General features: G+C 61.7%; 1 protein-coding gene across 1 annotated transcript in view; it reads left to right on the top strand.

The window, feature by feature from the left end:
• HMCN2 (hemicentin 2) overlaps positions 1–22,444 on the top strand; it is a 32,950-nt gene extending 10,506 nt beyond the window's left edge. Inside the window, exons 23-79 of the mRNA XM_050981107.1 lie at positions 637–764; positions 873–981; positions 1,255–1,424; positions 1,982–2,077; positions 2,187–2,363; positions 3,361–3,480; positions 3,644–3,805; positions 4,015–4,296; positions 4,805–4,972; positions 5,122–5,235; positions 5,411–5,497; positions 6,004–6,189; positions 6,585–6,752; positions 7,128–7,241; positions 7,359–7,501; positions 7,778–7,928; positions 8,154–8,372; positions 8,609–8,722; positions 8,788–8,975; positions 9,158–9,254; positions 9,497–9,658; positions 10,063–10,176; positions 10,281–10,412; positions 10,836–10,979; positions 11,080–11,239; positions 11,561–11,685; positions 11,770–11,953; positions 12,098–12,195; positions 12,477–12,749; positions 12,847–13,037; positions 13,113–13,194; positions 13,426–13,562; positions 13,681–13,822; positions 14,065–14,212; positions 14,456–14,583; positions 14,711–14,867; positions 14,966–15,087; positions 15,323–15,487; positions 15,577–15,684; positions 15,761–15,895; positions 16,146–16,280; positions 16,525–16,709; positions 16,985–17,198; positions 17,356–17,490; positions 17,561–17,751; positions 17,839–17,920; positions 18,039–18,308; positions 19,001–19,150; positions 19,325–19,462; positions 19,590–19,711; positions 19,808–20,045; positions 20,156–20,218; positions 20,306–20,434; positions 20,534–20,854; positions 21,071–21,190; positions 21,428–21,554; positions 21,674–22,444. Coding sequence (XP_050837064.1) covers positions 637–764; positions 873–981; positions 1,255–1,424; positions 1,982–2,077; positions 2,187–2,363; positions 3,361–3,480; positions 3,644–3,805; positions 4,015–4,296; positions 4,805–4,972; positions 5,122–5,235; positions 5,411–5,497; positions 6,004–6,189; positions 6,585–6,752; positions 7,128–7,241; positions 7,359–7,501; positions 7,778–7,928; positions 8,154–8,372; positions 8,609–8,722; positions 8,788–8,975; positions 9,158–9,254; positions 9,497–9,658; positions 10,063–10,176; positions 10,281–10,412; positions 10,836–10,979; positions 11,080–11,239; positions 11,561–11,685; positions 11,770–11,953; positions 12,098–12,195; positions 12,477–12,749; positions 12,847–13,037; positions 13,113–13,194; positions 13,426–13,562; positions 13,681–13,822; positions 14,065–14,212; positions 14,456–14,583; positions 14,711–14,867; positions 14,966–15,087; positions 15,323–15,487; positions 15,577–15,684; positions 15,761–15,895; positions 16,146–16,280; positions 16,525–16,709; positions 16,985–17,198; positions 17,356–17,490; positions 17,561–17,751; positions 17,839–17,920; positions 18,039–18,308; positions 19,001–19,150; positions 19,325–19,462; positions 19,590–19,711; positions 19,808–20,045; positions 20,156–20,218; positions 20,306–20,434; positions 20,534–20,854; positions 21,071–21,190; positions 21,428–21,554; positions 21,674–22,016 — 8,863 coding nt within the window. The 3' untranslated portion in view covers positions 22,017–22,444. The remainder of the gene's footprint in view (positions 1–636; positions 765–872; positions 982–1,254; positions 1,425–1,981; positions 2,078–2,186; positions 2,364–3,360; positions 3,481–3,643; positions 3,806–4,014; positions 4,297–4,804; positions 4,973–5,121; positions 5,236–5,410; positions 5,498–6,003; positions 6,190–6,584; positions 6,753–7,127; positions 7,242–7,358; positions 7,502–7,777; positions 7,929–8,153; positions 8,373–8,608; positions 8,723–8,787; positions 8,976–9,157; positions 9,255–9,496; positions 9,659–10,062; positions 10,177–10,280; positions 10,413–10,835; positions 10,980–11,079; positions 11,240–11,560; positions 11,686–11,769; positions 11,954–12,097; positions 12,196–12,476; positions 12,750–12,846; positions 13,038–13,112; positions 13,195–13,425; positions 13,563–13,680; positions 13,823–14,064; positions 14,213–14,455; positions 14,584–14,710; positions 14,868–14,965; positions 15,088–15,322; positions 15,488–15,576; positions 15,685–15,760; positions 15,896–16,145; positions 16,281–16,524; positions 16,710–16,984; positions 17,199–17,355; positions 17,491–17,560; positions 17,752–17,838; positions 17,921–18,038; positions 18,309–19,000; positions 19,151–19,324; positions 19,463–19,589; positions 19,712–19,807; positions 20,046–20,155; positions 20,219–20,305; positions 20,435–20,533; positions 20,855–21,070; positions 21,191–21,427; positions 21,555–21,673) is intronic.
• The last annotated feature ends 437 nt before the right edge of the window (positions 22,445–22,881 follow it).

Below are 22,881 nucleotides of genomic sequence, written 5' to 3'. Positions count from 1 at the left end.
CAGGTTATCTGGTGTCTTTGTCCTCCAATGTTTTCCCATAGGTAGGCACCATGTTGCACGGGATCCCTAAAACCACAGGTCCTGGTCTTGGTTTTAAACACTTCTTACCTGTCCCTGGCCTGGGGAAGCAAGAAGGCATCTTGGTTTTGCTCTTCTTGGGGCATTCATTGCCTTGTTGTTCATGTCTGGTTTGCCATGGCTGTTCCTGGCTGACCTGTGCTGCTCTCCACATCTCAGCTGGCTTGTCCATGCTGGGTGATTGATGGGAGCACACGAGGAGGAATCTGCAGCCGTGGGCTGAGATGATGTTATGTCTGTGGAGCACAGATGGGGCTGGGAATGAGAGCATGGCCAGCTCCAGCTGCAGGGACTGTGCTCTGAGGGGACCCTTGTCCTCCTTCACCCCCCTGAGCTCATGTGCTGCCTCGTGCTGAGCTCGTGCAGGGGCTGAGCAAAGGGGATTTGCCCCCAGGGGCAGCTGTGCCACCCTCTTTGAGTGGGAGGTGGCCATGGTGACCTTCTCTTGGCTGTCTCGAGGTGATGGTGAGCTCTGAGCCCTCAGCTCCTGCTCAGGGGTGGGTGATGCATGACATGGCTGTTTCTCCCATCCAGCTTTTCTGCTCCTTCTCCCCCAAGGGTCAGTGTCCTCCCTTCAGGATCTCTCCACCTGGCTGAGCCCCAGGTGACAGACAATGGCCTCTACACCTGCACGGCCACCAACGCGGCGGGGAACGCCTCGCTCAGCTACAGCCTGCACGTGCAAGGTTCAAACACCCTGCCCATGTGCCACTAACCCTCCAAACCCTTGGCTGTCTCACGTCCCTGTGCCAGGGTCTGAGGGTGGTCACAGCCTGAGGTCCCCTCTCCCCCAGCTCCCCCCCAGCTGTGGATTGGTGATGGGGAAAGGCACCTGGCAGCTGTTGCCAACACCTCCCTGAGGATTCAGTGCCACACCACGGGCATCCCCCCGGCCCAGATCCAGTGAGTGCTGCAGTGATGGGTGCTCCCTGAGCTCCCAGGATGGGTGGTAGGGGCCTCTGCCTTGGGGGTCCCGAAGGGGGGAGACATCCATTCCTTCTCCTGGTCCCTGGTGTCCTCTGCTCAACAGTGCTCTGCTGGCACTCCCAACCCCATTCCAGGGGACAAGGGGACAGTCCTTGCTGCCAGCACTGCTCACCCTGTTGGTGTGCAGAGACAGGGCGTGGGTGGTGGCAGGACAGAGCCAGGACTTGCTGCCTGTCCCCTTGCCCGCAGGTGGCTGAAGGATGGGCACCCTCTGGATGGGCAGGACGGTGTGGTGGTGTCTGAGGATGGTGGCACTCTGCTGGTCACCCGAGTGGGGCTTGGTCACCAAGGGCTCTACGTCTGCCAGGGCAGCAACTGGGCAGGGCTGGCCCAGGCAGAGGTGCAGGTTTCAGTGCATGGTGAGTGCAGTGTCTGGGGTGAGGGGGGCTGTCCATCCCATGTGTTGGGAGCAATGTGGCTGCCCAAAGGGGTGGGAGTTCTTGGCCCAGTTTTTTGGTAGGTGCAGGGTCACTGGCTTGATCCCCTGGGACCTTGTCCTTTGTCAATGAAGCTGAGAGGTGATGGTATTGGCACCACAGTAAATCCTTGGCTGGTGTTTCCTGCTGGAGGGCTCTCCCCCAGCCCCAATTCCCCTCCACCAGCAGGACGTGACTCTGAAGCTGCCAGGTGACAAGCCAGGCAGGGAACAGAGATCCCTGCTTGGGAAGAATGAATCTCTCATCGGGGCAGGGACCCAATCTCTGGCTGGTTTGGGCAGCAGTGGTGGCACCATGGGGAGATGTGGTCCCCTCCCAGAGCAGGGACTGAGCTGTGGCCCCCGGCTGCTGCTCTGCCAGGACTTGGTGTGTGCCAGGAGCCTTGGGTGAGCCTGGCTGTGCTCCAGGGCCCTGCCCTGTGCTGGCTGCAGGCAGCCCAGGGTCCCACAGAGCCGCTGACTGGGGCTGCTGGGTTGCAGTGCCTCCGAACATCGAACCCAGCGCGGTGGATCTGGCCATCCCCGAGAACGGCTCGGCATCCCTGGAATGCCTGGCCTCGGGGCTGCCCGCTCCCGGTGAGTCCATCCTGTCCCTCGGCTCCTCCTCCTGAATCCCTGAGGTTTTCCCTGGCTGAGGGGGGCAGCAGCGCCCTTGCTCACAGCTCAGCTCTCGGCTGCCCTGCAGACATCACCTGGTACAAGGGGCAGGAGCAGCTCTCGGCCGGAGCAGCACTGGCGCTGTCCGGGGATGGGAAGCGCCTGGAGATCGCCCGTGCCCGACCCTCCGATGCCGGCAGCTACCGCTGCGTGGCCTCCAACGCGGCCGGAGTGGCTGAGCTCTGGTACAGCCTGCAGGTCACCGGTGAGTGCAGCTGTGGCTTCCTGAGAGATGGGGGCTTCCCCCTGGAATATCGTGTGGGATCGGTGGAGTTGTCCCAGCCCTCAGGATACATCGCTGGGAGATGGCTCATTTGCAATTCCAGCCATGTAATTCCCCGTGCTCATCCCAAATGATGTCCTGGAAAGCCATGGCCCCATGGATGGGCATTGCCAGGTCCCCATTATGGGGTCACCCACCCACCCTGTCCCTTTGGCACCCCATGTGCCTGGTGACATTTCTGTCCCCATGGACTCAGTGGTGACTCCTGGGCTGCTGCCAAGACAGGCACTGGATGCTTTTTCTCACTTAATCCAAGCATCCCTTGCAGCTTCCCAGACCACTCAGCATGTCCACAGCTCTGGGGGCTGAGCCAGGCCCTGGCTTTTCCCAGGGATGCTCCAGTTGGTGGAAGTCCTGCAGGCAGGTGGCCAGGGAGTGGAGAAGATCCAGTTCTCCTGCTCTGGGCTTGTTCCTGCAATCTCTTCCCAGGGAAATGTTTGCACGTCTGCCGTCCTGGCTCGGGTGCATTGTTTGGGTTCTGCTGTTTTTGTTTTTCAAGGGTTTCTGGGTGTTGAGGCTTTTCTTCTCCAAACTGATATCCCTCATGGGAAGGAGTTACCATTTTCCAGCCAGCTGTATTTATGAGCAGCTGATGGATAATGGAAAGAGTTGGGTAACCTTCTCAGTGAGCAGGGCTGCTTAATAGGGCTGTGTCTGGCCAACCTGACCTTGGCCTGCTTGTGGGATGCTTGGTCATCCTCTGCTGTTTGCCATGTGCAATTAAAAGCGTCCCTTGCTTGGCTGGAGAGACAAGGTTATTGTTTTCACATGAAGCCAGGACAAGGGAATGTCACTGGGGTTTTTGTGGCACCCAGCAGGGCTGCAGGGGGGGTGTATCCAGCAGGATGGAGCTCCAGTGAGGAGCTGCCCTTTTTCTCTAACCCAGTGCCATCAACGAGCTGCTCTCTCATCCCTGCAGTGCCTCCATCCTTCTCCTCTCCAGAGCCTGAGGCCATGTCCGTGCTAGAGGGACAACCTGTCCAGCTGGCCTGCGAGTGCCATGGGACCCCCCTGCCCACCCTGAGCTGGTGGAAGGATGGTAGGGCCCTGTTCCTCAGCCTCATCTCTCCCCACATGGGTTGGCCCAGCTGTTGTTCTCCTTGGAGCAAGGAGCACTTTTAGTTGAGCAGCACCCAGCTTCTGGGTGGGAATTTGTCCTGCTGGGAGCCTGAGGGGAAGCTGCTGTCCCTTTCCCTGGGCAGGTGAGCCCCTCTCCACCCAGCCAGGGAGCCCAAAGCTGGTGTCTCCAGGAGGGAATGTGCTGTACATGGAGAAGGTGCAGCTGCTGGACCAGGGGATGTACACCTGTGAGTGCAGGAACGCTGCTGGCAGCAGCAGCAAGGAGCATCACCTGGAGGTGCAAGGTGAACATGGGGCACCACAGACCTGTGGGGGTGGGTCAAAGTGTTGGGACTTCTCTCAATGCAAGGTCCAGCTGGACCCTAAAGCCATGTCCTGGTGCCTTGGATATTTTAGAAGGGATGCTGCTACCTGGGTCAGCTTTGCCCCTCTGCTTGTGCACGGCTGAGGGAGCTGCTGCTCATCCCCTCACCCCCTGTCCCTCTGCCCACAGCACTTCCAAGGCTCCAGGGCAGCAGCAGCACCCTGAGGAAGGTTTCTGTCATCGAGGGTGGCGAGACAGTTCTGGAGTGTAAGGCCACGGGGACAGCAGCACCGTGGGTGACATGGGTGAAGGATGGGCAGCCCGTGGCTGCTGGGGATGGGCTCCTGCTCACAGAGCAGGGGAGGCGGCTGCACATCCCCAGGGCAGAGGTGGCCCATGCAGGACACTACATTTGCCTGGCTGCCAGTGCAGAGGGGCAGGAGCAGAGGGAGTTTGATGTTGTGGTGCATGGTAAGGACGTGGGATGGGGCTGGTGGCTGGGGGTGGGGTGGATGCAGGCAGGATGAGGAGGGTGGTGATGGGGAGTAACTTGATGTGCAGCAGATGTTGGTCCATCCAGCAAGTAGCAGGTCCCAGGGTTATGCTTCAGGAAGAGCTGTAGAACTGTGTCCATCAGGCAGGAGTTTCTTTCCAGAGCCATCACAGCAGATCATCCCATATAAAGTCCTCTGCTACCTCATGGGTCAAGGTCACTTGAGCTATAAAAGTTCTGAGGTGGCTCAGGCTGTGTGGCCATCCCAGTGTGAGCCTGTAAGCCTGGGCTCAGGTGTGCAGGTAAGTGGCACATACTTGCTGTGGGTCACCTGTCCCATGACACATTTAAAGTCACCATCTCCAGGTGATGCTAATGCTCCTCCTGGGTTTGTGTCCTAAAGCTGTACAAAGCAAGAAGGTGGGAAAAACCAGGTTCACCCAGATCTTCCCTCCTTGCTTTGATGTCCATCTTCTGCATCCCCAGTTCCCCCTGAGTTCATTCGAGGATCAGCACTGACAACCAATGTCAGCGTTTCCCTGCAAGGATCCCTGACACTGACCTGTGAGGCCACTGGCATTCCCCAGCCCAGCGTCACCTGGTTCTGGGATGGCTCTCCTGTCACCCCCAGCGAGCACACACAAGTGCTTTCAGGTCAGAGGTCTCCTTTGGTGTGTTTTGCCCCAACACTGAACTGTTTGAACTGCTCCACAGGAGCACAGTTCAGACACCCCCTCCCATCCAGCTGGGATGTGCTGGTACCTGGATCAGGGCCCTGAGACCCCTCTGCTCTGTCCTTCCAGGGGGCTGGCTGCTCAGGCTCACCCATGCACGAGCCCAGGATGGTGGTCACTATTCCTGCCTGGCCAGCAACGTAGCTGGGGAGGCCAGGAGGCATTTCTATGTGGAGGTCCTAGGTAAGGAGGGGTCTTCTGTCTGCTGCAGGATTCCTGCTGGGGTTTCAGAGCTCCACCCTTGCAGGAACAGACATGAGTTAAGACTGGACATGCTGGGTGTGCTGGAGTCCTTAGGATGTGAGGTCAGAGGCCAAGCTGGCCAGCTGCTGAAGTCCCTGGGGGCTTGTGTTCCTAGTTCCTCCCCACATTGAGAATGCAGATGAAGAAGACACCTTCAAGGTGCCCGAGGGCCACCCTGTCACCTGGTCCTGCCTGGCTTCAGGTGAGCATCAAGTGGGGAAGGGAGGTGGCATGAGCAAGGGGGAGATGGGGCTCAGGGGCAGAGCTGAGTCTCACTTTGGGGTGTGGAACAAACGGATGTCTCCAGTCAGAGACATGAAAACAGCTGAAATGGGCTGCAGAGCTCTGTTGGGATGGTTGCTGGCTCTGCAGTTGGGCTGTCCGGGAAGCGCTGGGGAGGGGACACCCACGTGGGGAGCCTGTTCCACAGTGTAAGATCCAATCTTTCCCAAATGGAGCTAAAATTCCTCTAATCTCATTTCTCCTTTTGTGATGGGAATAATTAATCACCTCCCACTCAGGACAGTTCTCTTTCTTCTTGCTGGCTCATCCAGCAGCTTCTAAAATCCTGATCCAAATCATGATAATTCTGATTTGGGATGATGTCTCTGCTTTCCAGAAAAGCTCTGACAGTGACCCCAGCCAGGCTGTGCTCACACATGGAAAAACTTCACACAAAGGCCAAAACCAATTTTCCATCCCTCACAGGCAACCCACAACCTGAGATCACCTGGATGAAAGACAACCACCCTCTCCCTGGCACCTTCTCCATCTCCCCTGATGGCTCCTTGTTCCACATCCCCCAAGCCTCCCTGGCCCATGCTGGTCACTACTCCTGCGTGGCCTCCAACCCTGTGGCAAATCAGACCAAGCATTACCTGCTGGATGTTTTGGGTATGAGATGCCTTTGGATGCAGGCAGGGTCTCAGGTGTGAGCAGGCTTAGTGGGTTTTAATGGCCTGTCCTATGTAGGTGGGGAGGATCCCTTAGTCCTGCAGCCAAAGCGTGGCATGGACCTGTCCCAAAGCCCTTGTGAGACCTCTTGGAGGAGCAGAAAGCACCTGCTTAGTGCAGGATCCATCTGTGGTGGTGGCTTGTGGAAGGGGGGATGTGTCTTCGGGATCTCTGTGGTTTTGGAGGGCAGCAGGACAGGGCAGAGTCTGAAGTGTGCACAGGCTGTGTCAAATCCAACTCCCTGAACTTGGATCGTGCTCTCTGGTGGGGGATGAAGCCCTGGGAAGCCAAAGTGTGTGCTAGTGCTGACCTAACACACAGCCACGTCTGTGCAGCCAGTCCCACCTCTGCTCGAGATGATGCTGCTGCAGAAGAAGTGACAGTGATCATCAACAACCCCATCTCCCTGCTCTGCGAGGCCCTGCCATACCCATCTCCCAACATCACCTGGCTCAAGGATGAGGTTCCTCTCAAAGCATCTAGAAATGTCCTCCTGCTCCCTGGTACCGTGCTGCTGTCCCCTGGCTCTGCATTACTGTGGTGGCCCCTTGCTGTGCATGCCTTGGGGAGTGGGAGTGGGGCCTCTTCTTGGTCTGGCAGGGGTCCAGCACAGTGGGATGGTGAGAAATCATCCTGCAGGACCTGAGGGCTCAGGGATCAGCTGGATGCTGCTCTTCCAAATGCTGCATCCTCTGATAATAACAAGCCTCCTCAATGCTGGTTTTTATAAGCCTGGGACTGGGCTCTAGAAGAGCATTGCCCCCAGCCAGGCTTACAGGTGCTCAGCAGGTCCCTAGAGATGCCTTCAGGTGCTGCATGGGGAGAGAGAGCTGTGGCTGTGAGCAGCAACCCTCTCAGGAGAGACCCCCTTTGCCCAGGTGGCCACGGGCTGCAGATCCTGAATGCCCAGGAGGAGGACACGGGCACCTACAGCTGCATCGTGGCCAGCGAAGATGGGGAGGCTGTGAAGAGCTATGCTGTGAAGGTCCTGGGTGAGGGAGCTCCCCACATCCTTCCTCATTCCAGTGAGGAAGTGACCCCACCACTCTAACCAGCCCAGTGCTGCTTCCTTTGGCTTCCTTTTGCTTCCCTTTGTCTTTCCCCACCAGTTCCTCCTTGGATTGCCAGAGAGGATCCTCTGGGGGAATTTGCTGTGAAAGAGGTGAAAGCCAGGGTGAACAGCACAGTGGTGCTGGAGTGTGAGACCTGGGCTGTGCCCGAGCCCACCATCCGCTGGTACAAGGACAAGCAGGTGAGGTGCCAGCTGTGCCCAGGGAGGAGCTGCAGGGTTTGGGGACTGTCCAGCTGTGCCCAGGGAGGAGCTGCAGGGTTTGGGGACTGTCCAGCTGTGCCCAGGGAGGAGCTGCTGGGTTTGGGGACTGTCCAGCTGTGCCCAGAGAGGAGCTGCTGGGTTTGGGGACTGTCCCAGATGGATGGACTGGGGAAATACCCTTTGTACAGCTGGCTGGGCTCTGCCCCACTCCTGGGTGTGTAATCCTCCTCCTACCCTTCTCTTTCTTCCCTTCAGCTTCTGGAAAGCTCTGAACACATCCAGATCCTCAGTGAGGGGCAGGTCCTCCAGATCCAAGCAGCTGGTGTCTCAGATTCGGGGCACTACACCTGTGTGGCCACCAATGCTGTGGGGGAAGATGACAGGGACTTCATTGTGCACGTCCAAGGTGAGCCCTGGGTAGACAGCCAGCACCCAGAGCAGGGGGTGTCTCAACAAGAGCAGGGGTCCTCAGGGCCACTTGTGGGAGCACAGAAAGGTGAGCAGGAAAAAAAGTTAAAGCCTGCTGGAAAACAACAAACATCTCCTCAGCTGCAGTGAGGGCAAATGCAGTGGATGCACCTGGGGGTCAGTGTCGCTGTTCCCCAGAGCTGACCACAGCCTGTCCCCGCAGTGCCCCCCATCTTCCAGCAGCAAACGAGCCCCAAAGAAGCCCTGGAGATCTTCTATCGGGAGGAAGACCAGGATGGGGAGGTGACAGAGCACCGACAGGCGGTCCTTGGCCAGCCCACCGCCCTCTACTGTGACACCAGTGCCATCCCACCCCCCCAGCTCACCTGGTACAAGGATGGGGAGCCCCTCTCCCCTGGCCTGGGGGTGCTGATGCTGCAAGGTAATGGGCAGTGGGTGTGAACCCCCACTGTGGGGCCTGGGGGTGCTCCTGCAGCAGCCAAGTGGCTTGAGAGCATCCACAGCATGGAGGAGGTTGGATCCTGTCCCATTCCTGCCACCACACACAGCACCCCTGGGACCTCTGAGTCACTGGGGCTGTGCAGGGCTCTGTGCAGGGCTGGGGGATATCCCACAGACCCTTCCCTGTGCCTGCCCCAAGGCTGTCCCGTGTCGCAGGGGGACGGGTGCTGCAGCTGCAGGCGGTGCAGGAGGAGGACAGGGGCAGGTACACCTGCGAGGCCGCCAACGCTGCGGGGCGGGACCGCCTGCACTACGAGCTGGAGGTGCTCAGTGAGTACAGGGACAGGGGACATCGGGCTGAGGCACATGGCAGCCCCATAACCACCTGCTTCCAGCTGCCCCAGCCATCCGTGGTGGCACAGAGGACCTGGAGGAGGAGGTGACGGCCACCATCAATGGCACTGTGCGCTTCGAGTGTGAAGCTACTGGGCACCCAGAGCCCACGGTGTCCTGGCTCTGGAATGATCTCCCCATAGAGGCTGGCCCACGGCACCAGCTCCTGGAGGGTGGCACTGTCCTGCAGGTTGGTGTTCCCCTAAGCAGGTGGCTCTGTTGGGGAGAGACACAGGAGACATTGGATGGAGGAGATGGGACATTCTTTCCTCCCAAATGTGGCTGCCCTGGTCTCACCAAGGTCCCCATGGGAGCCCCAGCATCTCCCCAGCTCAGGGCAGCCCTCAGTGGTGCTCTGCTCCCCCTCTGCAGGTGGCAATGGTGGAGGCAGGTGACACTGGGAGTTACACGTGCGTGGCTGAGAACCCGGCCGGGTCAGCCGAGAGGCACTTTGCCCTCGCTGTGCAGGGTGAGGCATCTCCCCTTCCCTGGGTCACTGATTTACTGCCCTCCTCCTCTTTCTCCACCAACTGGAGTTTCTTTTGGCTCTGGAACTGCCTGGCTGCCTCTGTCCCCTTGTGCTGGTCACGCTCACCCTGTGTGAGGAGGTTGAGCAGGCTAAATGCTCAGTGTGTGTTTCCTCCTGGGGAGGCAATGCCCCCCCCAGTGATGGCTCCCCTTTGGCGCTGTCTTTTGGGTGCACTGGAGCAGAAGCTCCCTGGAGTGTGGCTACAGACCCCGAGAAGGTCGCTGGCATTGTCAATGGCAGCGTGTCACTGGTGTGTGACATCCAGCCCCACCCGGCTGCAGAGATCACCTGGTACAAGGATGGCCACGTCCTGCGGCTCGGAGAGGAGGGGACTGTCACCCGAGGTACGTTGGGATCAGCCAGGATCATTGCCTGGGCCCCAGCTCTTGGCAGTGAGCTCTAGGGCCCCTAATCCCCTTTTTTGGATGCCACCCGTGGGTCTCAAGCCCAGCCTTTGTGTTGTGTGACACACTAATGACACACTAATAACACACTGCTGAGTGATCCCCTCTGGAGAGGACCAAGGGCTGCATCCTGCAGAACTCCTCCTGCTGCTTCCTGGGAGCTCAGTGCCCTTTCCTGTGGGGCACAGCAAGGCTTTGGACCTCAAAGATGGGGCTTCCATGGCCAGACTCCTTTTGCATGGAGCTTGGCTGGGTGCTGGGGGACCAGTCAGCTTGCTGGCATAATGGCCCAGACCTGGTTCTGCTCCAGGCTGTCCTGATTTCCTGCTCTCTGCTTCTCCCAGGCTCTCGGGTGCTGCAGCTCCCTCACCTGCAGCTCTCCAGCTCAGGCACATACACGTGCATGGCACTGAACGTGGCCAGCCAGGATCAGAAGAGCTTTATCCTCACCATCCATGGTCAGTGGTGAGGGCTTAGCCAGGAGCTGTCCCCCGAGCCCACACTGAGGAGCCAACAGTGAGCCCTGGTCTGTCACACCCCTGACTCTGCTCATCCTCCTCAGAACCCCCAGGCATCCAGGACCCACAGCAGGAGACACTTGAAGCTGACATGGGGACACCCCTGGTGCTGAGCTGCCCTGTCTCTGGTGTGGCCATGCCCTTTGTCACCTGGCTGAAGGATGGGCATCCACTGGGTGTGTGTGCAGGGGATTGCTGTGCCAGCCTGCCACCCCCAGCCTCGCTGCTGCCCCCCTCCAAGCAGTCCTGCCTCAGTTTCCCAACCTCTAAACCTGCTGCAAGAGACCCTCAGGGCTGATAGGGTCTGGCCTTTTCCCTGCATGCTTTCAAGAGACCTGAGGTTCATTCCTGAGGCTCAAAGCCATGGGATGTGGGCACAAGACATGATGGAGGGATATGCAGGGGTGAGCTCTCTGGTGACCAACCCTTGGGGTGCTAGCTGGGACAGGGCTTTGTCCCCAAGCCAGTGTCTCTTTTCTCCTGTAAAGCTCCAGCAGTGAACTCTCAGAGCCGGGTTTGGGGGGGAAGCACGACAATGAGCCTGGGGAGGGCTGAGTGGAGGAGCACTGCTCAGCCTCCCTCCCCCTGTCTCCTTGCAGAGATGAGCCCAGAGCAGGGTTTGGTGTCTGGGGGGGCCCAGCTCCTGCTCAGCCCCCTGCAGCCCTTCCACCAGGGCCGATACACCTGCCTGGCACAGGGCCCGGGGGCCAAGACACGCAAGGACTTCCTGGTGCTGGTGCGAGGTAGGGCTTCCCCGAGGCAGCCTGCTCCCCGTGGGCTCTGCCTCAGAGGTGAGCCTTCCTCCCCCTCCTCTTCCTCAGCCTCCCTCTCTCCTCGGTGCAGTGGCTCCCCGGATCAGCAGTGCAGGGGACCCCAGCGAGCACAGCGTGCTGGAGGGCAGCAGGGTGAGGCTGGAGTGCCGGGCAGAGGGGCAGCCCACCCCCCACATCTCCTGGCTGAAGGATGGGCAGCCCCTGGGGCTGCAGCCCCCCTCACACGCCCGGTGAGTCTGGGGGGGACACCCCTGGGGTTCAGTGGCCTCATGTGCAAAATTGCTGGGCAAGGCACGGTGAGCTGTGCTGCTGCTTCCCCTTGCTTGGTCTGGGATGCCTCATCCCTGCTCTTGGCTGGGACAACGTCATCCCGGGGTAAACCTCGGAGTCTGGGATGGCCACTGTCACCCTGCAGGGTCCCAGTGGATGCCCTGACCTTGCAGTGTGCCCAGAATCCTCACCCTTGCCTGTAAACCGGGCACAGAGCACCTGTGCCCCACGGGCACGTTCGGGATGAGCCCAGAGGTCACTGTCCCACTCTCCCCATGCAGGCTGTCCCCGGATGGCAGCACCCTGCTGCTCGAGGGGCTGCGAGCTGCCGACTCCGGGGCTTACACGTGCCTGGCCCGGAACAGCCTGGGCGAGGACACGCGGCTGCACACGCTGAACGTGCTGGGTGAGCAGGGCTGGGACCTGCGGGGCAGCCCCGGGGCCACCCCCAGCCCGACAGCCCCAGCAGCCCCTCTGTCCCCTCTCCCAGTCCCTCCCACCATCGAGAGAGGCGCCGATGACCCGGAGGTGGCCCGTGGAGTCCTGTCCGCCGCGGTGACCCTGCAGTGCTGGGCACGGGGGTCCCCTCCGCTGCACGTCAGCTGGCTGAAGGACGGGCTGCCCCTCCGCCTGTCCCCTCGTGTCACCCTGCTCTCGGCTGGGCGCATCCTCCGGTGAGACGTGACCCTGCAGCAATGGTCAGCCACAGGCTTTGGGGCCGCGTTTGCGTAAGGGCTGAACCCTGAAGTGTCAGAGTGTCACCTTGGGGAGCAGAGGGTCACCCGGAGCTGATGTCTCCTTCCCATCCCACGGGTCAGGATCTCCCAGGCTCAGCTCTCTGATGCTGGACTCTACACCTGCATTGTCTCCAGCCGGGCAGGAGTGGCCGATCGCAGCTTCGTCCTGCAGATCCAGGGTACAGGGCAGGGGGCTGGGGAGGGCCCGGAGGGGGGGACACCTGGACACTGCTCTTGTTGGCAGAGCACACGCTGTGCATTGCACCCCATCCCTGAGCAGGGTCCTGAGCCATTCCTCCACTGCTGGGGTGGGGTGGACAGGATGGAACAAAGCAGGACCAGCCTAAGAGCAGTCCCAGAGCATCCCGCAGGAGGGCTGAGCCACCTCTGGCTGCTCGCAGGACAGCAGGGAGTGGCCAAACCCACCCCCGGTGTCTGGGGACCTGACTTTTCTCCTCAGTGCCCCCTGTCCTGGAGAGCCCCGAGAGCAGCGAGGAGCAGATGGTGGCCGAGGGCTCCGATGTCACTTTCACCTGCAAAGCCACCGGGTCCCCAGCACCGTCGGTGACCTGGCTGAAGAACGGAGAGCCCCTGGGCCAGCAGAGGGCCCAGGTGCCTGGTGGCCCACAGCTGAGCCTGGTGGCCGTGGCACCAGCAGATGCAGGCATTTACTCATGCCTGGTGGTGAATGAAGTGGGAGAGGTCAGCAAAGCCTTCCACCTTGTGGTGATGGGTGCGTGTCATCCCTCTGGGATTTGGGAAGGGCAGCTTGGCCAATTTTTTGGGAGCAATGAGGGATGAGCCCTCCTGCCTTGCTGTGTGCCTTGCAGAGCCACCCCGTGTCGAGGCTGGGTCCCATCCCACTGAGATATCCATCGCTGTGGGCACCCCTCTAGGGCTGAGGTGTGTGGTGACAGGTGTCCCCATGCCCACTGTCACCTGGGAGAAGGATGGACAGCTGCTGGCAGGGCCCTCACTCATGTCAGGGAATGAAAGCACCCTCCTCATTGACAGCACTGAGGTAGGAGTTCTACTTTTTTCTCCCTACCTGGGTTTTGGTTTTGTGCCTCAATTTTTCCCTCTCCTGGCTGTGCAGGTGGCTGATGCTGGCCTGTACACCTGCCTGGCCACTAGCCCTGCAGGGGAGGACAGCAGGAGCTTCCATGTCAGCATCCAAGGTAGTGTGATCCCAGCAGAGCAGCGAGGAGAGGGCTAGCAGGGGGGGCTGCAGGATGGTCCAACCCTCGGGGACCAGAGAGCCAGAACCTCGTTTTTTGGGGTTGGTGTGGGCTCCAAAGGAGGGATCTGGAGCATAGTGCTGGTCCTGCAGCGTGGGGGCCTGTGCATGACTGATGGGGACAGGGATGGGGGTGTCCAGCACACCCTGACCCCTGGCCCATGTCCTACAGCACCCCCCAGCATTGCCAGCACCAGGGAGATCCCCATCATCACGGCTGTGCCAGGGGGGCAGCTCCTCCTGGAGTGCCCAGAGGGTGCTGAGCCCCACCCCAGCATCGAGTGGCACCGGGAGGGCTCCCTGCTGCAGGTACCTGCAACGGGACCAGGGACAGTCACAGTCAGAGCCTGGCCACCGTCACCAGCAGCACGGGGCGGGGGCTGGGGGTGATGCTGGGTGCCTGCTGATGGGTTGCCGGCCCTTTTAGGAGGATGCCCGCAGGCAGGTGCTGGCCCAGGGGCGTTTCCTGCAGGTCCTGGCTGTGGCTGCAGCGGATGGTGGCGAGTACAGCTGCAGGGCCACCAGCGCCCCCGGGGACACCAGCCCGCGCGTCAGGGTGCGCGTTCACGGTGAGTGCTGCCCTGCCCTGCCCTGAGTGCCGGCCCCTTCCCGGTTAAATCCAGGATGTGGGACGTTATAGGGTGTCTTATGGTTGGGTGAAGGGATGGCAGGGCTGGACAACCCCCAGCCCGCAGTACTGCTCTGGGCTGGCCCCCTCCTTCCCCCATCCCCCAGTGCTGCTCTGGGCTGGCGCCCTCCCTCCCCCTGCCTTGTCCCACACTCTCGATGCTGTCTCTGGGTGCTGCCACAGTGGCCCCCGAGATCCAGGCGGGCCCCCAGGAGGTGAAGGTGCTGCTGAACACCTCGGCTGTGCTGCCGTGCCAGGCACAGGGGTGGCCCGTGCCCCGGGTGACGTGGCGCAAGGACGGCCAGCTCCTGCCCCTGCCCGGGAGTGACAGGTATGAGGCTCTGTGGGTTGGTCGCACCAAGAGCTGGTGCTCAGATCGTGTCACCCTCCACAGCAACAGGTGATTAGTGTGCTAGTTACCCTGTGAATTGCTGTGCTCTGTCCTCACACCAGCTTGGGGCAAGAGCTGCAGGTGGCAGCAATGGCACTTGTCACCTTCCCAACTCCTGCTCCCTGTGTGACGCAGCCTGGCCATGCAGAGCCCCTACAGGGTTCACCTACTCTCCCTCCTCAGATTGCAGCTCCTGCCGGGTGGTTCCCTGCAAATTGACCCTGTCCAGGCCCAGGATTTGGGCCATTACCTCTGCATGGCATCCAGCCCTGCTGGCTCTGACCGGCGAGGCCTGGACCTGCATGTCCTGGGTGAGTGGGAGAGTCAGATGGATCCCTCCTGGGCTCACCCTCCTGCAACCCAGCCCTGCTGGGCTGCCCTCATCAGTGCAATGATGTGCTGCTGTCCTCTGCTCATGGCTGCCATGCCCTCCCACAGTCCCTCCTGCCATCACACCTGGGCCCTCCAACCTCACCCTGCTGGCTCAGCAGCCAGCCACGCTGGGCTGTGATGCCTGGGGGTCCCCCGAGCCCCACATCAGGTGGGAGAAGGATGGCCATCCCCTGAGCCTGCACCTCCCACCTGGCACCTACAGGTACCTGTACACCAAAGGGCTCCCCTCTAGAGGGGGGTTTGCCCCTCCTGCTGCTCCCTGGGGCACAGGGGTGATCCTGATGTGTGCTCTGCCTGCAGTTTGCAGTCCTTAGGGTCACTGCTCATCTCCAGCCCTGCTCCCTGGGACGAGGGCAGGTTTGAGTGCATCGCCACCAACGCTGCTGGAGAGGCTCGAAAGGCCTTCCTCGTGTCTGTCCACGGTGAGCTCCTGGGGCTGGGGGTCTTGCTGAGAGTGGTTTTCCCAGGATCTGTCACCACCTGGGCTGTGACCTGGGTGTGCTTCAGCCCCACACTGGGTTGGGTGCCCACCCAAGAGGTGGGCTTGGGGGTGGACAAGAGGGGAAGAGAAATTACTCATGCCCATAAGAACAGGGACAGAATCCTCTTCAGCATTTTCCATACAGCCCTGCTCACCTTCCTCCCTCCTTACTGCAGTGCCCCCCACCATTGCTGATGACCTCACGGATGTGGTTGTCACCCGGCTGTCCCCTGCAGTCCTCACCTGCTACGCCTCGGGCGTGCCCCCGCCCACGGTGTCCTGGAGCAAGGGGGGGGCTCAGCTGGGCAGCAGAGGAGGGGGCTACCGTGTCCTGCCCAGAGGTACAGCCCGGGCCAGCATAGCCTCGGGGGGGACAGGGGTCCCTGCCAGCCCTGCCGCTGCCTCCCCTCTGTCTGCTGCTGTTTTCCAGGAGCCCTGGAGATCCGGCAGGCGTTGCCCGCCCACTCCGGCCGCTACACCTGCACGGCTCGGAACGCCGCGGGCACGGCCCGCAAGCACCTCTGGCTCACAGTGCATGGTAAACACAGCTCCGGGGTCCTGCTGCTGCGGGTCCTGCCCCCTCTTCCCGGGGTAGCACTTCCTGCCCTTCACAGAGCCCCCTGCCTTGAAGCCGCTGCCTGGCATGGTGATGGCGATGGTCAACAGCAGCGTGGTGCTGTCCTGCGAGGCCACGGGCATCCCCCGGCCGGAGGTCACCTGGCAAAAGGATGGTGTTGGCATCACTGGAGGTGAGCAGGAGTGAGCTGGGGGCTGGCAGAGCCCACATTACCTGCCAGCCTTTACCTAGGGGAGATTAGGTGCCAGGGGTTTGTCACTGTGCGTGGGTCCTGCTGGCTGCTGTCCTTGGTGGGTGTGGAGCTGTTCCATGGAGACTCCTTGGGAAGAGGCACCTCTGTGGGGGAAGCAGTCCCTGCACATCTTCCCTCTGTGTGCCTTGGCTCAGCTGTGCTGCCCCATCCTGTCCTTCCTTTCTGCCAGGGTCTGGGCTGAAGGTGCTCCCCAGGGGGCAGCTCCGGCTCCTCCGAGCAGCCCCAGAGGATGCAGGTACCTACCTGTGCATGGCCCGCAACCCCTCGGGCACGGCTGCGGGGAGGACCAGGCTCATTGTGCAAGGTACAGCAGCGATCAGAGCCCCGGTGCTTCCCCCTTCTGCTCAGCCCCTCCCCAGTGCCTCACAGCAAAACGTGGCTGCCGAGCTGTGAGCAAGTCCCTGCCCCTCTGCCCCGTGCAGTGCCCCCCATCATTGTTGTCCCTGCTCCTCTGCCCCATCCAGTGCCCCCCATCATTGCTGTCCCTGCCCTTCTGCCCCGTGCAGTGCCCCCCATCATTGCTGTCCCTGCCCTTCTGCCCCGTGCAGTGCCCCCCATCATTGCTGCCGGCCCACTGGAGCTGGTGGTCCCGGAGGGGCTGGAGGTGCTGCTGCCCTGTGCCGCCCGTGGTGTCCCCGAGCCCCGCGTGTCCTGGAGCCGGGAGGGAGCGCTGGTGCGGGGCGGGAAGGCCACAGTCCTGCCCTCCGGGGAGCTGCTGCTCCGGAATGTCCAGGTGAGCACCGTCCCCCAGGGCCTCTGAGAGGTTAGAGTGATGATGAACAAGTGGCTTCTGTTGCTGAAGAGCTTTTGGCTGGTTGTGGATTTATCTGGCAGAGGGAGAGCCCCGTGCAGTTCTGTGTCACAGGCTGGAGAGTTGGGGCAGTGTGAGGTTGCTAATGTGGGCTGGAAAAAGTGGCTCTGTCCAAACTGTGACTTTTTAGGTACTCAGCGAGCCAGGGCTGCAGCTGGAGCCCAGACTCAAGATCATTCCCTCTCATCCTCATGCAGGAAGGGGATGCTGGGAGCTACTCCTGCACCGCGGTGAACTCCGCTGGGAGGGCCGTTCGCCGGCTCTCCCTCTCCATCCACAGCCTGCCCACCTTCACCCAGCTGCCCACAGACATCACCCTGAGCCGGGGCGAGAGGCTGGAGCTGGTCTGTGCCGCAGTGGGCAGCCCCCAGCCCCGCGTCTCCTGGATGGCCAACAGGCAGCTCGTCACTGGTACCTGGGCAGGGGATGCTGAGCACGGGGGACATGCGATCCTGGTGCCACCCTTGTCCCACCTTTCAGGGTCCCCGGGGTGCCAGCACGTCTGGCTGTGCGGGGTTGTAACCAGCTGATCGCCAACCACCCTTTTTGGGGGGGTTGCACCCCGCAGATGGCGCCTCGGGGCACAGCGGGCGGAGCATCCTGCGGCGGGAGGCAGCCGCACCCACAGACAGCGGCACCTACGTCTGCCACGCCGAGAACAGCGCCGGGGCCACCACGGCCACTGTCCTCGTCTCTGTCACAGGTAGGTGCTGTCAGGAAAACTGGGGAGCCCGGCCAGCCCCCCTCCTCTGCCACCCCTCTCCCTTTCCCAGAGGCACCCGTCATACAGGGGGAGGCCAGCACCTACCAGGTGGAGCACGCCGGAGGTGATGTCCTCCTCGACTGCCACGCCCAGGGTCACCCTGAGCCCCTCATCCGCTGGAGCAAGGACGGGGTGCCGGTGGTGGCCCGCGGGCGCCTGCACCAGCTGCAGAATGGCTCCCTGACCATCCGTGCTGTGGGGGTGAGCGGGGCCCGGGGGGTGCTGGCACCTTTCAGGGTGCTTTCCTGGCAAAGCAAAACGATGTGCTGATGCTGTTGGTCCTGCTAGAGCACCGATGTGGGGCAGTACCGGTGTGTGGCAGAGAATGACGCGGGCACGGCAGCAAAAGTTGTCACCCTCGTTCTGCAGAGTGAGTGCTGGCCCCCTCCCCACCCTTCTTTCAAGGGACTGCAAACGATGTCACCTCTCAGCCCCCCCTGCTCTGTGGGGAGTGCTGCATCACTACCTGCATCCCTTTCCCTGCCCAGGTGCCCCTGCGGTGACAGTGACACCAGCAGAGGTGACGGTTCATGCGGGGCAGCAGGTGCTGCTGCACTGCGCGGTGTCAGGGGAGCCCACCCCCTCCGTGGAGTGGCAGCGGGATGGGGAGCCCGTGCCCGAGGGTCCCCACGCTCGTGTCCTGCCCAACGCCACCCTGCTGCTGCCCTCTGTCGCCCACCGTGACGCCGGCAGCTACTCCTGCCTCGCCCGCAGCGCCCTGGGCTCTGCTGTGGCCCACGCCTCTCTGGGTGTCCGAGGTGGGTGTGTGCCCTGCCCCGGGGGCTGGGGCTGCCTGCAGGGCTGTTCCACCCGGGTTGAGACCTCCAGCGTGGTGCTGTGGAGTGACATTGCCTGGCTTGTTCTACCCCCTGTGATTCAAACTCTGCTTTGTCCTCTCCTGCACTGCTCAGCTGGAGGCCAAGCAAGCCCTGTCCTGAGCAGCCTCTCCCTCACTTGCCTCTCCTCAGCCTTCCTGCCTCAGCTGCCCGTGATTAAATTCCCCTCTCCCAGGGCTGTGCTGAGTGCACAGACACATCCTTTCCTGCTGCCCCTCGGGAGCAGAGAGCCAGGCTGGAGGAAGTGCCAGGTGCCCCATGTGCCCTTGTGTGGTTGGTGGCATTTCGCTGCCAGACATGCTGGAGAAGCAAATAAAAGCTTGGGGCTATGCCAGGACCTTGAGGTTGATACAGAGCAGGGTTTGGGGGTGTCAGTGCCTGTTGGTGTGACAAGGCACAGGGCCACACTCACAGCATCCCTTGTCAACGTGGTACTGTGCCTGGAGCCAGGGGGTCCCTGGGGCCTGCTGCAGCCAGGCAGGGACACTGCCTGCCTTGCTCTGGCTGCTTTCACCTCCAGAAAATAAGATTTTTTTTGACATGCAAATTAGTGAGAGGGGAGCCAGTGTGCAGTCCCAGTGTTGCTGCCTGACCCCTGATCCCATTTGCCCCAGGGGAGCTGCCCCAGGTGCAGGGCAGCCTGGTCGGTGTCATCAATGGCCACGAGCTCGGTGTCTCCAGCCTTGATGCCAGCGTGCTGGGGGACTCTCAATCCAGCACCACCACCCTCCAGAGCAGCATTGGGAGCATTCCACCTGCCATAGGTGGGTGGACATTTCTACCCTCACCCTGGTGAGGGTTTTGACCTCTGTCAGATGTAAATCTTGGGGGAAAGGTTTTTTATTTATTTTTTCCCCCAAACCTTCCACTGTGGGCAAGGAGGGATGGGACAGCCAGGAGGGTGCTGGCTCCATAGTGACACCCTTCCCCATTCCCAGGGCCACTGATGCGTGTGCTGGTGACCATCATCGCCCCCATTTACTGGTCCTTGGCCCACGCCCGCGGGGCAGCCCAGAACGGGCTCCTGCTCACACAGGGCACCTTCCAGCACGAGTCACTGCTGCACTTTGCCACAGGTGAGGGGTCCCTGACAGCACAGCCTGGTCAGCTCAGCCTCCCCCTCCCCCATGCACCATCCCTGATGCAGAGTGGAGCTGTGTGTGGGGGTGCTGTGGGGTGCTGATCACCGTCCCCCCCTGGCAGGGGAGCTCCTGCGGGTCACCCACCTCTCCCGGGGCGCGGGTGGCGCCGGCGCTCTGCGGCTGGACAGCGTCATCAGCGGCTCCGTGCCGGAGGGCTTTGGCGATGCCGTGCTGCTGCTGCAGGTGCTGGCACTGCCCATTATCCCCATGGGAACCACGACTGCCATGCCGGGAGCACGGCGGGTCCCTGGCCTGACCCCCCTCCCTGCCTCTGCCCAGGACTTCAGCGAGCGCTACGTGCGGACGGGCGCCGGGCAGCTGTCCGGGGGCTCGGTGCAGAACTTCCTGCGGGATGGGCGCCTCGTCCGTGCCCACTGCAACCACACCATCGTGTTCGACCCCCCCGTGGGGCCACAGCCCCCCCGGGTGCAGCAGCTCCGGGCCAGAGCCATCACAGCCTCCTATGACCCAGCCAAACAGGAGCTCCGCTTCCAGCTCCGTGCGTCGCTTGATGCAGGTAACCAGGGGAGTCCTCAGCGTGGGGATGGAGATCTGTTGTCGTTCTGGGTGTCTGCAAAGGCCATGTCCCTGCAGTGACATGTCACATTCTCTCTGCTCAATTCACAGGTGCTGATAGAGACCAGTGCCCACTGGGCTTCGTCCCAGACCCTGGGCAGCTGTACTGCATGGGTACGGACCCTTCCTGAGGGGGCACGAGGATGGCAAGGGGCACCTGGTGCCACTTCCCTGTCCCCCAACCCTGTCCTCTCTCCCCAGATGTTGATGAATGCACCGAGGGCTCCCATGCCTGCCGCTACAACCAGGTCTGCCAGAACGCCGCTGGCTCCTACAGCTGCTCCTGCCCCCCCGGCTACCGCACGCTGGGCACGGGCTGGCCGTGCTTGGGTACGAGCTGGGCTCTCAGGACCCATGGTCACGCCCCTGCCCTGTTCCAGCCTCAGTTTCTCCATCCAGCTGCAACTCCCCACCTCTTTGCTCCCCCAGATGTCAACGAGTGCCTCGATTTTCCCCCACCGTGTGCCTTCGAGTGCCGCAACCTGCGGGGCTCCTACGAGTGCCTGTGCCCCGCTGGCATGACCGTGCTGCCGGGCGGGAGGTGTGGCGCAGCGGGGATGGAGGGAGGGGGCACGGCGAGCAGCGTGCCCCGGGACACTCCCCTGCGCCGGCAGGGGCCGAGCAGCCGCCCACGGGGACGATCCTTGTACACCCAGCTCGCCCTGCGCCGCGTGGCCAAGGATGCAGGGAGGGGTGCCCGGGCCCCGCCCTGCCCCACGGGCTACACCAGGAGGAATGGTACCTGCACTGGTGAGCGTGCCTGGGGAAGGGGGTTGAAAGGAGTTCAGAGACTATTTGTCCCCAAAAGGTACCTCGTGTCCTCCTTGCTGCCCCGTCCACCACTTTGTTTGCACCCTGTGGTCTTTGCTGTGCTGGGAAGGGGAGGTGAGAGCCAGGCTGGCACAAGGCAGTGGCACCATAGGGGACTGATCATCCTCTCTTGCCTTTACCCCTCTCATCCCACAGATCTCAACGAGTGTCAGACACTGAACCAGTGCCAGCACGAGTGCAGGAACAGCCCGGGCAGCTACCGCTGTCTCTGCCCCACTGGCTACCGGCTGCTGTCCAATGGGAAGACCTGCCACGGTCAGTGCAGGGGGCCAGGGGGGTGCCCCGTCCACATGGTGCCCATGGTCATCTTTTGGGGCTGCAAGTATTTCTCCTTTCTCAGGACAGTGGCTCCCAGCCTCAGATCTCCACGGTCTGAGTGCTCGTGTCTCACTGCCTTAGTGTCCAGGCAGATGTGGGAGGGTGGGGGAGCTGGGGATTGAACCCCCATCTCAACCACCAGCACCCTCAGACCTGTCCCCTCTCTCCCTGCAGATGTGGATGAGTGCACAGAGGGCACAATCCAATGTGGCTCGGGCCAGATGTGCTTCAACACCCGTGGAGGTGCCCTCTGCATGGACGTGCCATGCCCGGCTGGGTACCGGAGAGGCTCCAGCCCAGGGTGAGTCGTGCTGTGGGGCTGGGAGTGCCCATCCCGCTCTCCCCATCTCACCACGACCCCGAGTGTCCTGCCCACTCTCCGGCACCCACCACATCCCACACTGCCCATCTCTCACGCAGGCTGTGCGTGGGTCGCTGCCCCCCGTTCTGCAGCCCGGCCGGCCCCCCCACGCTGCAGTACCAGCTGCTGTCCCTGCCCCTCGGCATCGCTGCCCGCCGGGACGTGGTGCGCCTCACCCCGGCCACCGCCCTGCGCCACCGCCCCGTCTTCAGGCTGCTGGAGCAGGACCCCAACAGCCCCTTCGCCCTCCGCAGCGAGCGGGGCCAGGGCATCATCTCCACCCTGCGGCCGCTGCGGGAGCCCGGCACCCACCGGCTCCAGGTGCAGGCGCTGGTCCCGGACAGGCAGCGAGCACCCAGCAACTTCCTCCTCCTCATCTCTGTCTCGCCCTACCCTTACTGACACAGCCCAGGGACAGGAGGGGATGCATTTCTCCTCCTGTCCCTCCCCACCCCATCGGTGGGGCACGTGGCTCAGGGAATGCTGAGTTTGTACCTCTTCTGTCCCTCCCAGGCACCCCTTCCCCTCTCAGCTGTGTTTCACCCAGGGCCGGGCCCTGACTCAGCAGGAGAGTCAGGATCCTGGGGGAGATAAGATGTTCCACCAATCTCCTGCAATCAGGTCCCAAATCCCAACACAAACACAGCTTTGGATGTGTTTGGATGGCCTTGGCCACTATCAGTCCCCAAATGTGGGGGGTGGAAAGATAAATGGGGTGACAGTGGCCAGCGAGGGTCCCACCAGGGAGCAGGGAGGGATTCCCTGGGCTGGGGAGGGTATGGGGCACCCCAGCATTAACCATTATTAAACTGAAATAGCCTTTTTGTTTATTTGTTTGGTTTTTAATCCACTTGGTCTCTGTGCCCTCATTGATTTATGAAGGTTTTTTGTGGCTAAATACTAGCTGCGCCTGAAGAAGGCAGCTTCCTTCAGTGTGTGGGAGAATTCCCAAGGCTTGGACACCTCCCTGCCTGGCCTTGGGCCATAGAAGGGAGATTGTCTGGATGTAGCAATGCCAGAAGGTCAACGTCCAGCCCCTGAAGGCCCAATCCTGCCCTGGTGTCAAACCCCCCAAGCAGCAGGAGCAGGACGTGGCCTCTCTGCACATGGTGAAGATGGAGGCCGTTCCCAAAACACTGTTTCAGTCCTAGCTGATGGTGTGGGATGTGGGCTGCTAGCCCCAGGAGACACGAGCCCACAGCCACCAGGGCTGAGCCATAGAGGCTGATGGTGGCTGTGCACCTTTCATGGTCACATCCTGTGACTG

Source organism: Serinus canaria, chromosome 17 (genome assembly GCF_022539315.1).
Source record: "Serinus canaria isolate serCan28SL12 chromosome 17, serCan2020, whole genome shotgun sequence".
NCBI classification, from domain to species: domain Eukaryota; kingdom Metazoa; phylum Chordata; class Aves; order Passeriformes; family Fringillidae; genus Serinus; species Serinus canaria.
This window is presented reverse-complemented; position numbering and strand designations above follow the sequence as displayed.